Source organism: Phialemonium atrogriseum (assembly GCF_030411735.1).
Source record: "Phialemonium atrogriseum strain 8032-3 unplaced genomic scaffold QBC33scaffold_13, whole genome shotgun sequence".
Taxonomy (NCBI): Eukaryota; Fungi; Ascomycota; class Sordariomycetes; order Cephalothecales; family Cephalothecaceae; genus Phialemonium; species Phialemonium atrogriseum.
Window position 1 is genome coordinate 424,401 of NW_026848150.1, and position 14,956 is coordinate 439,356.

General features: G+C 56.1%; 4 protein-coding genes across 4 annotated transcripts; 2 read left to right on the forward strand and 2 right to left on the reverse strand.

Moving 5' to 3' along the window:
* Positions 1 to 5,710: 5,710 nt before the first annotated feature.
* QBC33DRAFT_515269 (globin-like protein) lies at positions 5,711 to 6,964 on the reverse strand (the record flags this gene model as incomplete). Its single annotated transcript, XM_060426084.1, has 1 exon — positions 5,711 to 6,964. One exon carries the CDS (start codon positions 6,962 to 6,964, stop codon positions 5,711 to 5,713), a length of 1,254 nt encoding a protein of 417 aa, XP_060283308.1.
* Positions 6,965 to 8,074: 1,110 nt separating this feature from the next.
* Positions 8,075 to 10,656, forward strand: QBC33DRAFT_539185 (Arabinanase/levansucrase/invertase). Its single transcript, XM_060427970.1, has 6 exons — positions 8,075 to 8,562; positions 8,622 to 8,726; positions 8,801 to 9,257; positions 9,318 to 9,515; positions 9,572 to 9,882; positions 9,942 to 10,656. Exons 1-6 carry the CDS (start codon positions 8,209 to 8,211, stop codon positions 10,203 to 10,205), a joined length of 1,689 nt encoding a protein of 562 aa, XP_060283309.1. The 5' UTR covers positions 8,075 to 8,208; the 3' UTR covers positions 10,206 to 10,656.
* Positions 10,657 to 12,299: 1,643 nt separating this feature from the next.
* QBC33DRAFT_539188 (putative short chain dehydrogenase) lies at positions 12,300 to 13,276 on the forward strand. The gene is made up of 2 exons (XM_060427971.1): positions 12,300 to 12,669; positions 12,756 to 13,276. Exons 1-2 carry the CDS (start codon positions 12,530 to 12,532, stop codon positions 13,051 to 13,053), a joined length of 438 nt encoding a protein of 145 aa, XP_060283310.1. The 5' UTR covers positions 12,300 to 12,529; the 3' UTR covers positions 13,054 to 13,276.
* A 91-nt stretch (positions 13,277 to 13,367) lies between these two features.
* QBC33DRAFT_559226 (uncharacterized protein) lies at positions 13,368 to 14,080 on the reverse strand (the record flags this gene model as incomplete). The annotated part of the gene is made up of 2 exons (XM_060429949.1): positions 13,368 to 13,837; positions 13,921 to 14,080. The coding sequence occupies 2 exons, from the start codon at positions 14,078 to 14,080 to the stop codon at positions 13,368 to 13,370; spliced, it is 630 nt and encodes a 209-aa protein (XP_060283311.1).
* Positions 14,081 to 14,956: the final 876 nt, after the last annotated feature.

Sequence of the window (14,956 nt, forward strand, 5' to 3'; positions counted from 1 at the left end):
GCCTATGTTTGTTTATTATTCTTTTCCCTCTAGCACTTTCCTTCTCCCCTTTTCTCTTCGCCCCCAAAGAGTATGTTACTTTCGGTGTTCGTTGGTTTCCAGATATTTAAACTTTTTTACGGCGTATAGACTCGACCGGGGAAAGAAAGCTGTCCATCTTCCTGCTGTCAGCAAAGCCGACCAAGTATTGCAGCCTGTCAACAGCTGATTACAGCAGCAGCTAACAACATGGAACTCGCTAGACTACGCGGTGTTGGGTATACATGTTGTGCAAGCATACCTTTCTACGTGGAATGGAAGTACCGTACACTAGCTTGGTAGGTAGCGCATGGAGAGATACCTATGGCGGGGTCCCCTGGCGGAAGGATTCGGAGTCGTTTCCAGATTGTCGGGTCCGTGACTTCAGCACAGCACAACCTCCCATCCCATGGCTAAGACAAGCCAACTTGCCAACCGCATACAATGAGGCCGGAAGCGGCTGCCGACCCAAAGCTGACTGGCTCAATCTAGGCTTGTGAGTGCCGGAATTGGTTGGCCGGTAAATTAACACCACACCTCGTGTCTTCCACTCACGACTGACACGGGTCTGGAAACGGGACGTCCAGTTGTCTTACATATGTAGACAGGACACAGCAAGCCTCGAGCAGCTGACTGCATAATTGCAAGCTCTGATTTGCCTACATTGTTTCCCGTTTTGTTCTTTTGTCCATTGTCCAATTTCGACAAATTTAATTTACTCCACAGTACTCCGTACCTTTCGCGGATCTTACATACCATAGGTACCGACCTCTACTAAGTCTGTGAGCAACCCCCCTCGTGCCCACCTGGGCATCCACCAATGGAAGAACAGACGGCTCCCTCCTACTTGCCCGACAACCTATTGACGACAGATCCGCTTTGTCGGGTCCATCCATGAATGTGAGGGGGTGCCAACTTAGGGGATTGGAGGGAACCAAAAGAGACTAGGTAGGTTAGCCGTGGATGATGCCACCAATCATGTCTGCAAACCAATGGATGTCTGAGCTGACGGCACGGCAAAGCACGTCTCGGCCGACCCAGGATTCGGTGCCTAAGGAGGAAACTGCGTTTTCATTAATTAACTTAGGTAAGTAGGTTGGTACAGGAGTCCCTTCGAAAGATGTAACCATTCGTAGTAGAGGTAGGCTCCATGTTGGTGCACACGGGTCTCGCTCGATGAGTCAGTGGCCACTTTTAGGCTTGAATCAGTGCCTGTGCTAGTAGACATGGAAGGTGGACACGAGGGTTTCACGAAAGTATTACCTACCTACCTACCTAGCCGCCTCACCACCCACCTACACAACTTCCCTACGGGTAAGCGATAGGTAGGTATGTTAAAATGGAGGCTACCGGCCTAGTACGGATGGTGCACCATCGTGTCGGTTCTGAAGCGACCAAGGAAATGGCAACCCTGTTCGTGTCCCGACCAATAGACGCCAATGCACATCCATCTCGTAACTATCATCCACAGCTAGGTAATTAATGTCAGACCTCGCGAATAACAAGCCATGGCTGACCGGCCAGACACAACAGCTACTCACCAAGACGTCTGCCTAAACACAGCCAACATGGCACACTTGCCAACATGTGAAAACTTCCCATTGAACTCAAAGGAGCAGAATTGGGCTGGTACGTCCTGCGCAAGGGACCACAGGGCCAGGGGCGTGGCCCAGGAGTCAGTACAGGAGCTCCACATTTCCCCAAGATTCGTGGCTTGCGCACGAGCAATTTCCTCGCATTTAACTAGGTCAGTAGCGTCCGAAAACCACAAGCCCCTTCTGACCCACCGTTACCGACACGCTGGAACACATTAGCAAACTGGACCGCCACGGCAAGGCCATAAGCCACGCTAGTCCAAAACTGTCGCCCAAAAGTCATAGCGCATGAACTGGAGTGGCTTGGAGTCCCCAAAGGTGGGAAAGACACCCAAGTAACGGGTACCTCCAGTGTTGTGATCAGTCGTACCTCTCTCTCTCGCCCTTATTGAAGTGATCGGCACTGCAAGCTGCATCACCAGGCTCGTGGGCAGTGGAGACTTGAGACTGTGCCGCTGCGCTGCATCCTGGGTTGTACAATACATAATCTGCATTGCGTATGGCTTCAAATACGGAGCGCCTCAGGGCTACCGCGTGACTTCCCGAATGCCCATTTTGTTGATCTGTACCTTCCATGTCTCTAGAAGGCCCTTTTTGCTTCCATGAGCGGCCCACGAAACAGCGGCCCGCCCATGTCGAAATGGATCCGGGCCGTAGCTGAAACAAGCACGCTAATAATAAGTTCCACTGGAACATGGCCCGTCGGGATTCTTTCCAGGACGGGTCGTGTAACCGGGCCACCCCAGAAGGTTTATCGCAGCTGATAATCTCGCGAGATGATCTGCAGAACCTCATCCCGCCATCGACGTACCCATACGTACACTCCCTAGGTAGGTAGGTACCTGCTCATGTACTATGATAGGTATACGACTAAAACTACTCTGTATCTAGCATAGCGCGGTGGAAGGACCGAAGCATGCGCACTTCCAGCCATTTCCCTCCCCCCTTTCATCTCTGGCTGCCTCTCACAGCTATCCAAGATACATACATTCAAGTGGATGCGGATCTGGATCGGTCGAGAACGACCTGCTATCTATTACACAGTATCACCTTGTTCCCGAGTCCTTACAAACGGGCAGTCAAGGATCCTTCCCACCCATCAGACCTGCGCTGCTTGGCGTTTCCCTGGCAGAATCTCTTCCTCCGATCACATTTCCTGAACCTGGGTTGGGTTACCGCGGCAAAAGTAATGACAATCCAGACGATCGGGGCAAACCACCTGGCTAGTGGCCGAGATTTAAGAGCGCAGTTAAGCTGTCTAGCGTAATGTGCAGGGCCGCGAAGTCACCATCTAGGTACCTGTTTCAGGCTAATACCAGTGAGCCTATATCACAGACGTGGTACATACAAAATAGTGCCGGGGGCGCCTTCTAGTCGACATGGGGTGCCGCCAGGTCGGTAAATTCGCAGGAAGCACCTGGGTACACTGTGACTCTCACAAGGGCCATTACGTATCGTTATTGATAACAGGGTCGCCCAGCCGCCCGAGGAGAGACCCTACCAGGAGCACCTCACTTATTATCACCCTCGAGACAGATAACTTTACCAGCTTCTTGGTCAGGTGATAATACACCGATCGGGTAATAGTCCAACTACACTACCCACGAGTCTGGTCTCTATCCCGTTTCGATCGGACCTCCTCTAGGCCTCCAGGGAGTCGGAGCTTGCATGCGAACAACCTTGCCGTCAAGTGTGCCCAAAGTGCAGAAGGTCATCGCCTAGTCTTGACGGGGAACGGCTCCAACCTAGATCTATGCTCGCCCTCTTCTACCGAAAATAGTGAACCACCGACAAAGGCCACTCGCTGCTGGTCTACCATACAGAGGGCCTTCAAGGGGCACTTCAATTCCGTCCTCGCCCCGTATCGTCACCGGATACAGTCAGAACTTGGCCCAATCCTGACCGCTTCTCTGCAACAGGGGGGGGCTGGATCTCGGTCGCAATCTCGTGGACTAACCCTCGTACGCGAATCATCTGCTCGCATCTGGTGCTTTGTTCGGTCCAGTCATAAGAGCAGACCAAGTAGAACAGGGATGCCTACGGACTTGCCTCGAGTATTCGCCCTATCAGGCTTATTCCTACCGCCACAACTAACCGAACAAGAGCCAGGTGTAAGACGTTTGTGTTCTAAAACGGTCATCGACTCGCTTCCCTTGCCGCTACATGATAGCTATCAGCGCAAGAAAATCGAGGAATTTTCAAGAACCCCTCGGATGATAATAGGGTAGCTCTCAGGTCTCTTGATGGCACCGCCGTCGATAACTCAATTCATTGAAAGGTTTCTGGTTGGCTCAGGTGGGCTCGTCGATTGAATGCCCATGGAATCGACAGTCAACCCTAGCATGTCGTCGTCTGTCTGTAGCCTCTATATTCTTGTTATTACATACTTCTAAAGCCGGGATCAACACCAGGGCAGTCCTGCTGCGTACATATTTGCAGGTTGTTGTCCTCACCGACCCCCCCCCCCCGGTTTAACGGCTGGACGTCAACTTCGCTGTGGCCGACGTCCTCTTACTGCTGCACCAATTGCCCCCTCGAGAGGATTCAGAAACTATCTATTCCGACGACTCGCCATCAAATGTTCTGACTCCAATGCCACCATCCTGGTGGATACTGGTGTCATCTGCCCAGATAAGACGAGGCGACTCTCATTCGGCGACGAGCCTCTCACTCAACTGCTAGACGGGGCTCTAGAACCCACCGATCCCAGCCTCAGCCAGCCCGGCAAGGTGCCCCAAGCAACGTCTAATCTCACCGCTACATGCCTCATCCTTGTGCCTTCCCGCTACCACCCCAGGCTCGTACACCTCGCGCTCCGTCACTGCCGAAGGCAGAGGCGGCCGCCGTTTGGCCCCGTATACGCCCCACCGGTCCTTAAGCGACCTGGTCCTTGGACCGACGAGTCGGGGATGGTCCATGGGCGAAACATTGTTCGGGTCAGCCGGGCCAACCCTACCCTTCCAAGGGAGCAGCTTCCGGCGAGGTGGAAGAGCCACTGGGAGCTCATGGTCAGGTCGGAGGGATAGTGGAGGTGGAGGGATGCCCTAGTCACTGTAACGAATGTGCCGTCCATGGGAAGCCCGATCCGCTATCCGGCGCGCCAGGCTCAATTCCTACTGCTTTTGCTAGAGGTCAAATCCAGGGGAGCGGCGGCACTGCTCAGGATCGGCGAGGCCGGAACTGGCCGATATAGCTTCGCAACCGTATATGTGGCAGATCCCTACACAGGTACCAACCGGGGGTACGTAGTGGAGGGACGACCCCCCGGCCGTCGCTCGCGGGATGATGAAACCTCCGCAGTAGTGAAGCGTAGCGTATGGAGCACGTACGACGATAATCGTGTTTCTTTTCTTTTTCCTTGATCCGCCTGATCCACCCTTCACTCGTGTTTCCTTTGCTCACTCTTCCCGAGCCCCACACCCAATCTCGTGGACTAGGGGTGCGTGGGGTGAAAGGACCAAACGCAGGGGAGGATTGAAGCTCTGGGCCTCTCCGCCCCCTGCATCAGGGTGTTGGTCGAAAGATTTGAACGTCGTCAATGAACGGGACTTGTCATGATCAACCCAAACATGTTGCTGGTGGCTTGGCTTGGCTTAGTTGCCTTGCCCAGGTTTGTGGCGCCGGCCGACTGGTTTTGGGACCTCCTTTTTTTTTTTTTTCCCGCTCCCCTTTCCCGACAAATTCCCAATCGGCTGCACGACGGCATGCAGCGGACCGCTCGGGAGTCCGTCATTCCCGCTTTCCCCCCCCTCTTCATCCCCCCTTCCCGCATGGGAGATCCCAGCCGCCTGGTTTGGCAGGCCACCCTCCTAACCCGGGGAAAAAAATACGGAGCAAAAGGAAAATGGGGGGAAATAAGAAAAGGGTGTTTGTTGGTCGCGCAATGTGGCGAGTGAGTTAATACAAACATTTTAATTTTTGATGAACTCCCTTCCACCACCCTGGGAGGCGACTCGCTCGTATAATACCTACCTACTCTATTATTATTATTACACTGGGAAATCCGACGCGGGTATCATTTCATTCGTGCCTGCTATCCATCCCCCCTTTTTTCTTTTTCTAATTGAGCGGCGGCATCTTCTCCGCGCACACCCCCGTCAACTCTTGACCGCCGCATCCCCGGTGCTGAAGAACCCGTACTTGGTCTGCCCGGCGGCGACGCCCTCGCTCTGCAGGTAATCCCGCACCTCGATCATGAACTGCTCGGGCCCGCACACGTAGTACTCGGTGCCGCCGTGGTCGAGGAACAGGTCCTCGCGCCCGAGCCTCTGCAGGTCCATCCTGAAGTCGTAGCCCCCGGACACGCCCGTCAGGCGCCTGCCGGCGAGGTCGGTCTCGAACATATTGACTCGGAGGTGCGGGAGCGCCCCCGCGCGCTTGACCTGTCGCACCTGGCTCTCGAACGGGATCCCCCTGCGCGAGCCGTGGATCCACGACACCTGCCGGCCGGGCTGCAACTCGGCAACCGAGTTGAGCATGGACATGAGCGGGGCGACGCCGACGCCGGCGGAGACGAGGACCAGCGGGACGCTGCTGGGGTTGTTGGTGTCGAGGTAGAACTCCCCCGCCGGGTGGGAGACGTTGACGGTGTCGCCGTTGGACATCTGGTCGACGAGGATGTTGGACACGATGCCCGGGTGGAAGTAGCAGGACGAGACCGTGTTCGAGTACTGCGACCCCGGGTCCCGCTTGATGGTGATGCGGTAGTGGTCCGGCTTGGGCGAGTCGCTGAGCGCGTACTGCCGCGACTGTAGGTATCCCAGGGCCGGCGCGTCGACCTGCACCGATATGTACTGCCCCGGCAGGAAGGTCGGGAGGCTCTTCCCGTCGACCGGGACCAGGCGGAACGACCAGATGTCGTCCGACTCGGCCACCTTGCCCTCGAGCCTGAACTTGCGCCATCCCGTCCACTTTTCGAAATCCCGATATAGCTGCGCCTCCCGGCCTATCAGCATCCGCGCGAGGATCCAGTACGCCTTGTGCCATGCGGCGTGGACTTCGGGCGTCATGGTGGCGCCCAGGATACGGGCAAATGCCTGGAGGAGGTACTTCCCCACGATCTCATAGTGCTCTGGTTTGATTGCCAAGGAGCAATGTTTGTTGCAGACGCGCTCAAGCTTGGGAATGAGCTCGCTGGTGTGGCTGATGTTGGCGGCAAAATGGAGGATGACGGCAGTGAGGGCTCGTGGTTGGCGGCCGGTCGCCTGGTTGACGGTGTTGAAGTAGTTGTTGAGCTCGGGATGATCGTGCAGCATGGTCTTGTAGAAGGTGGAAGTGAGCTGTTCGCCATGCTCCTTCAGGATCGGGACCGTCCCTTTAATGATCTTTGCCTCCTGGTAGTTTAGAGCCATAACTTTGAGCTTGTCAAAAAATCGGGAACGAAGGGGAAAGCGGAGACTGCCTGCCGATTAGACCAAGGGAGTTAGGAGACGTTAATATTGCACCGGACGAAGCGGTCCTGCCGGGATGATATATATCTCAGGGCGACACCTTGATGCGTGCATAGACTGGTACCTCGGGATAGAGGTCGTAGCGTACACGGACCCCATTCTGCCATTCTCGTCTGATTATGAAGAGAAAACTCGGAGGCCTACGCACAGATTGTCAAGGGACCACTTGGTCCCGCGACAGCCTCGAAAACGGGGGCGGCTAACTCGCAAAATATAAAAGTGGTGACGAGCATATGATCGTACCATCGTATCATGGAGATTGTCCGCGTGCCCAATATTGTTATCCCTGTTCCTGGTTCGTCGTTATTGTCCGGTAGTGCCTACCACAGTAAAACGGGACGTGTGTAATCTCATCTTGTGCGCTAACTAGTAAATATTCGTATCCCTGGGAAACTGCTCACTCAGTTTAGATGTTAGTGCGGCAGTTGTCTGCTTACGGTTAGGTAGGGAGCCTTAACATGTTTGAAGATATCTCCCGGCAGGCAAGGAGTAGGAAACCCGGGGCAGGCATTGGTGCGCGAGGGAGATTATGCCGTCATGTTCAACACGAGAGAACATGAAGTTTGTTTCGGCACTCGCCGGCACAAGCACCCTGAGCCATATTTAGCAATATCCACTGCCGGTGGAGCAGGAACTTCTAGAATTTCATAAAACGTGGTTATTACATGGCGGCCCGGGCGGGGATGTCATACGATTGTGGGACAAAAGAAGCCCTTCCCGAGCTCCATTTGGTAGAGCTGGGGCCGAAGCAGCTTTAATGGAACACTGCGCTGGTAGGCTGGGTTCGGCAACTTGGATCACCCCGATGTCGAGGTTCCGAAATCCAAAGGTGTAGAAGGAAAGAAAAGAGAAGGAAAAAAAAAAAGAAAAGAAAATAGGTACGAAGCGCGAAGCGCGTATTCCAATCAGGACGCGTCGTGATTGATGGAGAAAAATATCGCCGTAGAGCCGCTCAAACGGACAAGATAGTCCCAGATCGAGGCTTGGAGGAATGGATGCTCGCAGTTAAAAGGGGAGGCAATCCCGACAATCCCGACAACTCGAATCTACTGAACGGGACATGATGCCCTGTCTGTCGCATTGGTAAAAATTCCACGTGTAGATTATCATACGAGCGTGAGCTTTACGTTGTATTTGCGTCACAAATGCCGGACTTGAATTTAACCCCGGGACCCCCACCCACCTTCCAGAACCCGGTCCTGCGCGGGTTCAACCCGGACCCCACTATTTGCGTGGTGCCCGCAACGGCCGAGAGCCCTACGACCTATTTTCTCAGCACCTCGACTTTCGAGTATTTCCCGGGCTGTGCCATTTACACGTCCACGGACCTTCTCAATTGGAAGCTGATTGGCCATGCCCTCAACCGCAAGTCTCAGATTGACCTTAGGACGCCCGAGCCGGGGGCCGGGAGCTGGGCGAGCACGCTGAGGTACCGCCCAGATGAGAAGCGCTTCTACCTTGCGAACGGAATCTTCCACCGATACAGGCCCGCTTCCGATGTGCGTCAATATCTGCCAGGCGAGGTCTCTCTTCCTTCCGGTGCTAAGATATAATTTAGGAACGGATATTTCCCCGTGGATTCTACGTCTACACGGACAACATATGGGACGACAATGCGTGGTCAGACCCAATATTCTTTGACAACCCCGGCTTCGACCAGGATGTGAGCAACTCTTTTACCCTCGTCTCCTATTCCACACTCCCGGTCTTCACGGCCAGCTCTAATCCCCTGTCCAGCTGTTCTGGGACGACCGGACATCCAAGGTCTACTTGTCCACAACCCACCGGCTTGCCATCCGGCCCCCAGGCTCGACACAGAAGGACTTCGCAATCCACATCTCGGAAATCGATCTCGCATCCGGTCGGACGCTGACGCCACCCACTCTGATCCGCACTTCCCCGCACGGCATCGCCGAGGGTTCCCACATCATCAAGCGCGGGGAGTGGTATTACCTGTTCACGGCCGAAGGCGGCACCGAAGCCGGGCACCAGGAGTGGGTGTTCCGGAGCCGGGAAGGGCCGTTGGGGCCGTGGGAGGGAACGGGACGGCCATTGTGGTACAACGGGCCGGACGAGGAGGTGCAGAGGACGGGACATGCCGATGTCTTTGAGGATGGGAATGGAGATTGGTGGGCTGTCCTCCTGGGTGTAAGGCCCGTGAGGGATGGGGTGAAGTGGCTCGAACCTCAACTAGGTACGCCTGGGAAATTCCGGGAAGTAAGGGGTTTTATAGCCGCTGACTGATACGTTGTAGGTAGGGAGACCTTCCTCGTCAAAGTTGACTGGGCGGACGACTGGCCGGTCTTCAACGAAGGGAAGAACATCGCCCTCCTCACGCCTGGGAGAGACCACGTCCAGGAGGCCCAGGGAATCCAGCCAAGAGTCCAAGGCACGTTGGTATGGAGAGCGGCCCTGAACCAGCCCGACTTGGAACTAGGATGGTATCAGAAAAGTAGGCGCAGCCGATCTTGTCTTTGGGATCCGCAGACCATCTAACAAACGCCACAGACACGCCGATTAAGAGGTCGTACACCCTCACCGAGCGTCCCGGATATCTGCGGCTCTACGGTGGATGCTATGACCTATCCAGCCCAGAGGCTCCCTCGATGCTCCTTCGGAAGCAGCTGTCGCACAACGAGTGTTTCCAGGCAAAGATGATGTTCAAGCCCGAAAAGTCGGGATACGAGGCCGGCATGGTTCTCTGGTGGAACCAGTTCTCATACTCGACTATCGGCATCACGAAAGTTGACGGCCCGCTTGGCACCGGGCCGGTATCTATCACATGCCGGTCCCCGACAGGCCGGGCCGGGGAGCTGAATGTAGATGCGCTCTGTCCCACAAGTATATGAAGCCGGTTTGATTGCTGACTTACATGTAGCTCTCGCAAACTCCCTTGGGACCGGCTGTCGACGGCCAAGTCATCGAGCTTGCAATTACGTGCCGACCAACAAGCTACACGTTGAGCATTGGAGCCGGGGCGGTTCAGCACAACTTCGGAGTGTCTACTGCAGACTTGACTGTCCTTCCGCCGGTTGGAGGGGCCTTCGCAGGAGCCATGTATGGAGTCTACTCGTTCGGTAAAGGAGAGCCGGTGTTGGATCCGGTCGATTTCACCGATATCCTGGTTACGAAGACTGGGTGAATGTGGGCAGTCAAGGTGGTTGGTTGGCTGTCCAGGAGAGATACCACCACGCAATATAATATAAGTTCCATAGTGGCAGCCACCGAATGGTCGCGAACATTTTGGCCGCCTACCTTAGGTAGGTAGGTATGTTCTCTGTATTTTCAACTCGGGTTACCCGTTTCAGCAAGTTCGGGGCAGATGCCATAAGCCGACTCGAACAAGTTAGGACAGTGTTCGGGGAAGAGAAGGAGAGGGCCGGACGCTGCCCTAGACAAATCCTTTCCCCTCCGCACCCGCAGCGGCAAGTGGCGCTAGGCTGGCTGCGCCTTCCTTTCCAAGCCCGCGCCTCCTATTCGGGCGGCCCCCCTTTTTATGGTTACACCCGCGTCTCCTTCTCCTCACGCTTCAAGAATTGTGCTTCCTCCCGAGTTTTAAGCGATAGTTAAGTGTCTCTCGCTAACATAGAGCCCGCAATCCAAGCCCGAAGCGGCATTGGATGACGCCCCAGTTTCCACTTCCAGGATACCTAGGTGATAGGTAGACAACAGCACGGGTGGCTATTGTTGCCGAATAATGCATTCGGGGTGGCACCCAACGGCAGCTGTGCCGGCCGACCAATGCCGGAGCTGCGAGCCCGCAGTAGTGCGATAGCCTGCAGGCGGCCGAGCATCTCGGAGCCCTGCATGGTGGGGCCGCATAGAAGAGTCAGGTCGTTAGGGCCATCTGCCGGAGCATTTTGAAGCCCCTCTCGACGCAGAACCGAGTCTGGACGCCTCGCGCTGCATGGATATACGGGGATTGATTGGATTGTGGATGCAAAGGGAGCTATAACAGCAGCCGGATAAAAAAAGATTTGTTGCACACGGGGTCGCGCCAGTTGCTCTGCACCCGGCCTGGCCGAGGGGTTGAACGCTGTTAACTGGGGGCTCTCCACCCGGGTTACTGTATTAGGAAACCCGCCGGGAGCTTGGATCGATCGCTTCTAGCATCCCTGGACCCCGCATTGATTGGCCCGCAGACACGCAGACGACGATCAATGATCCGGCTAACCAAGTCTTTTGCGTCAGAAACCTTTCGATCTATCGACAATCTTTGGAAACCAGATGTGCCATTGACAGTTGAATTCCCAAATCGCCTTCCGCCCCTCAAACCAATGGGGCTCTTGGAAAGAGGCATGGCGACAGATTCTTGTCTCACCGAGGGGGAGGACGGCGTTCTCACCCGGCTGCACCTGGGAGAGCTTCTAGTTTCCAGTCTGGGCCCCTAGGCCCCTCCTCGCGTCTTCCATTCCATGCTGTCAGTCCGCGATAACGCCGCCGAGGGGCCATCCATAGTAGAGAGGTGAGGGGAAGACTTATTTTTGGGAGTCCAGATCCTTAGCTTAAGAGACTAGGCACCTAGGAGGTAGGTCATATGGACATGACGAATCTTTTGCCCCCGAGTCGATCCCCCGCGAGCTTTCAACCAACATCTGTTTTCGTCCCACAGCCTCGTGTTCTCGTGTTCCTTCCCAGATAACTGGGATATATCATCCCCCTGGACCGCCACCCCCTCTCGGCGTCGTAAACAGTAGTCCAACTTCCTCAGTTAGGTTAGGGTTGCATGTGCAATCTCCTGCTTTCCTTCCCCTCGCTATTCGGCGTTTCGCCCAAAGTCATAAACACAGCACCACTACAAGCTAGCTAGCTTGCTTGTCCTCAGACTCCCAAAATCCTTCCATTTTGCGTGGTCGACTCCTGTATTTGCGCTTGCGAAGAGCCGGAGAGTCGAGAATGCACCCTACAACGGCCAGAACATGGTCAATGGCCACCCGACTAGGCCGGGTTACACCGCGAGCAAGACCTGCTCTCTCTGTCCCTATACTCAACCTCAACCACCAACCCCTTCCGAGCCATAAGAGCTCTCCCAGACATGCACCTGCGGCCAGAGCCCTGCACAGCACCCCTAGCCGCTCCCAAGCGACCCCGACCCCGAGCGAGCGCCGCTCCACTCTCCCCGAGTTCAGCCTCAAAGACAAGGTGATAGTGGTGTCGGGAGGCGGCCGCGGGGTCGGCCTCGTACAGGCGGAGGCGCTGCTCGAGGCCGGGGCGGTCGTGCACGTCATCGACCGACTGCCGCCGCCGACGGCGACGTCGGACTTTGCCAGGGTGGAGGCGCGGGCGCGCGACGAGCTCGGGACCACGCTCGTCTACCACAACCTGGACGTGCGCGACTCCGTGGCCCTCAACGACGCCGTGGGCGCCATCGCGGCGCGGCACGGCCGCCTGGACGGCCTCATCGCCGCCGCGGGCATCCAGCAGGAGACGCCGGCGCTCGAGTACAGCGCCGAGGACTGCGACAAGATGCTCGGCGTCAACGTCACGGGCGTCTTCATGACGGCGCAGGCCGTCGCGAGGGAGATGGTCAAGCGGAAGCAGAAGGGGAGCTTGGTCCTCATTGGGAGCATGAGCGGTACCGTGGCCAATCGCGGGCTCATCTGTCCGTACGTAATCTGAGAATCCCCCAAATACCTGCGAGGGAGACGGTCCCCTCGGATCGTTTTAGGAGACTAACACTGAGGAATGACAGTGCCTACAACGCATCCAAGGCAGCGGTGCTGCAGCTGGCCCGCAACCTCGCGGCAGAATGGGGCGAGCACGGCATCCGCGTCAACACCATCTCGCCCGGCTACATCGTCACGGCCATGACGGCGGGCCTGTTCGAGGCCTTCCCGGAGAGGAAGACGGATTGGCCCAACGCCAACATGCTGGGCCGCCTCAGCTACCCCCACGAGTATAGGGGAGCCGCCGTCTTCCTCCTCAGCGACGCCAGCAGCTTCATGACGGGCTCGGACTTGAGGATAGACGGAGGCCATTGTGCCTGGTAAATGAAGGACCAAACCTAGGTTCGGCAAGGTACTGTACATACTTCGAGCATCTTCGCACCATGTGGAGGAGTTCTGGTTGGAGCGGCGAGCGCGTACGGATATATATCCTCGTTGCCTGAACTTGATAATAATAAGCCGGGGGTATCATTTGGATTTGTTTTTTTTTGTACGGTAGCCAGTTAGTTTTACACAGGTGATGACAGGTTTAATGAGTAATTCCCACCTCGTCGCACTCATAATGCCAATTCATTTCCCCATACTCCCACCAAGTCTCCATCCCCTACCACCACCCACCATCACCGACATCCACCCCTTCACGCTGTCTCCCCACCCACCACACTCACCACCACCCCCGGCGCCCCAAACCTCCCCACAACCCCCCTCCGAAGCCCCAACCTCGCCTCGATATCCCCAGCCGCGACCCCCCTCTGCCGCAGCACAAGCGCGTCCCGAATAGTCCCCACGTCGAGGAACTCCCTCCCCTCCCTGCCCCCACCGCCGGACAGGAACTCCCTATCCGCGCTCTCCTGCAGGCGCCGGCGCGACTCGAGGACGCCGAGGGTTGCGTTTTCGGCCGCGGGGGGGAAAGACCCCGGGCCGGGATGGGACGACGACGACGGTGGTGGTGGTGGTGGCGGCGATGATGATGCTGCTGTCGACGAGGGCGAGAAGGTCGGGTTCGGTTGCGCCACGCCCATGCGCCGGAGGCGCGCCGAGAAGGCCGGGCTGGCGCCGTAGTCGGAGTCGGGGGTCGCGCCCGGGTTGATGGAGTCGGCGCGGATCGCTGCGGGTGGGGTGGGAGGGTGGTTAGTTCTGGGTAGTTCTGGCTGAGAGGCGCCCGGGGGGGGGGGGGGGGGGTTTGCTTACCTTCGTCTTTGGTAAATGAGGCTTGAGCCCGGGGCGGCGGCGGTGCCGGACGGGTTCTTGACGGGCGCGGCGGCGGTGGTGGTGGTGCTGCTGCTCCGGGGGCTCTGGTTGGGAACTTGCGCGCACCGCTCTGGGCTGCTTTGGATGTTGAGGAGCCCATTCTTCTGGAGTTGGGTTCCTGTCTACTGCTCAAGAGAGGGAGCAATTTGTTCGATGTCTGGAGGAGCCTGAGCTTCCCAGATGGTGCCCGTGCAACGTCATAATTACTAGAGTGGGGCCAACTTGTCTCGCTCGCGGTAACGCGATATTTTCCATTTTTATTTATCCCATTTTTCTGGGATTCCTCATCACCACACCTTCCATCCATCCTATCTGGCCTCCATGGGCATAAAGATAAAGTTCCAAGCAAAGTTGATGACGACCTTTCCATCGTCGATTTCCATGTCCCAACCCTGACGACTGTCAAAGACCAGCGACCATGCCACTTCCCATTCGTCAATTCCGAGACTGTGTCATGATTCGTTCCTTTGTCCCGTTTTTTCGTTGACCCCAGGTACTTTTATGTTCTCCCCTTGTCATAATATTATTTTACCCCTTTTGCGCCGTTGCTTGGAAGTCCATATGCAAGTGCAGCATTGATAGAGCCTTGTCTAGACCAGAAACAGGAAACCAAATGAAAAGCAGATTGAAAGAACGCGCAAATTCCCTCCTTCCTGATCGTAATTCCTCGCAGCTCCTTGGAAAGATGATGAGCAGCAAGTCCCTTCGGGAGAGGATTGGTTGGTGAGGCAGGTCGAGCCCCAATGTGGCACCACTCCCTATCCGTTGTCGATGAGCTGGTATGCAGAAGTATGCAGCCGAGTCGAGCCTTGTGGTTGTAAAGGGAAGGACCAAGTGGCAAGACAGAGGTAGGCCATCTTCCCAGCCAACGAGATCGATGGAGATGTGGAGAAAGAAAGAAACCGTGAAAGGAGCAAGACTCATGAGAGAGTCAATGAATACTAGAAACGCCGAGTAAGATATGCGAAGATGGGTA

Excerpts from the sequence above, each read along its gene's own strand:
- QBC33DRAFT_539188 (XM_060427971.1), top strand. The coding sequence starts at position 12,530 with ATGCTCGGCGTCAACGTCACGGGCGTCTTCATGACGGCGCAGGCCGTC. Across the intron at positions 12,670-12,755 it reads AATCGCGGGCTCATCTGTCC|TGCCTACAACGCATCCAAGG; the intron begins GTACGTAATCTG and ends GAGGAATGACAG.
- QBC33DRAFT_539185 (XM_060427970.1), top strand. The coding sequence starts at position 8,209 with ATGCCGGACTTGAATTTAACCCCGGGACCCCCACCCACCTTCCAGAAC. Across the intron at positions 8,563-8,621 it reads GATACAGGCCCGCTTCCGAT|GAACGGATATTTCCCCGTGG; the intron begins GTGCGTCAATAT and ends GATATAATTTAG. Across the intron at positions 9,516-9,571 it reads ACTAGGATGGTATCAGAAAA|ACACGCCGATTAAGAGGTCG; the intron begins GTAGGCGCAGCC and ends CAAACGCCACAG.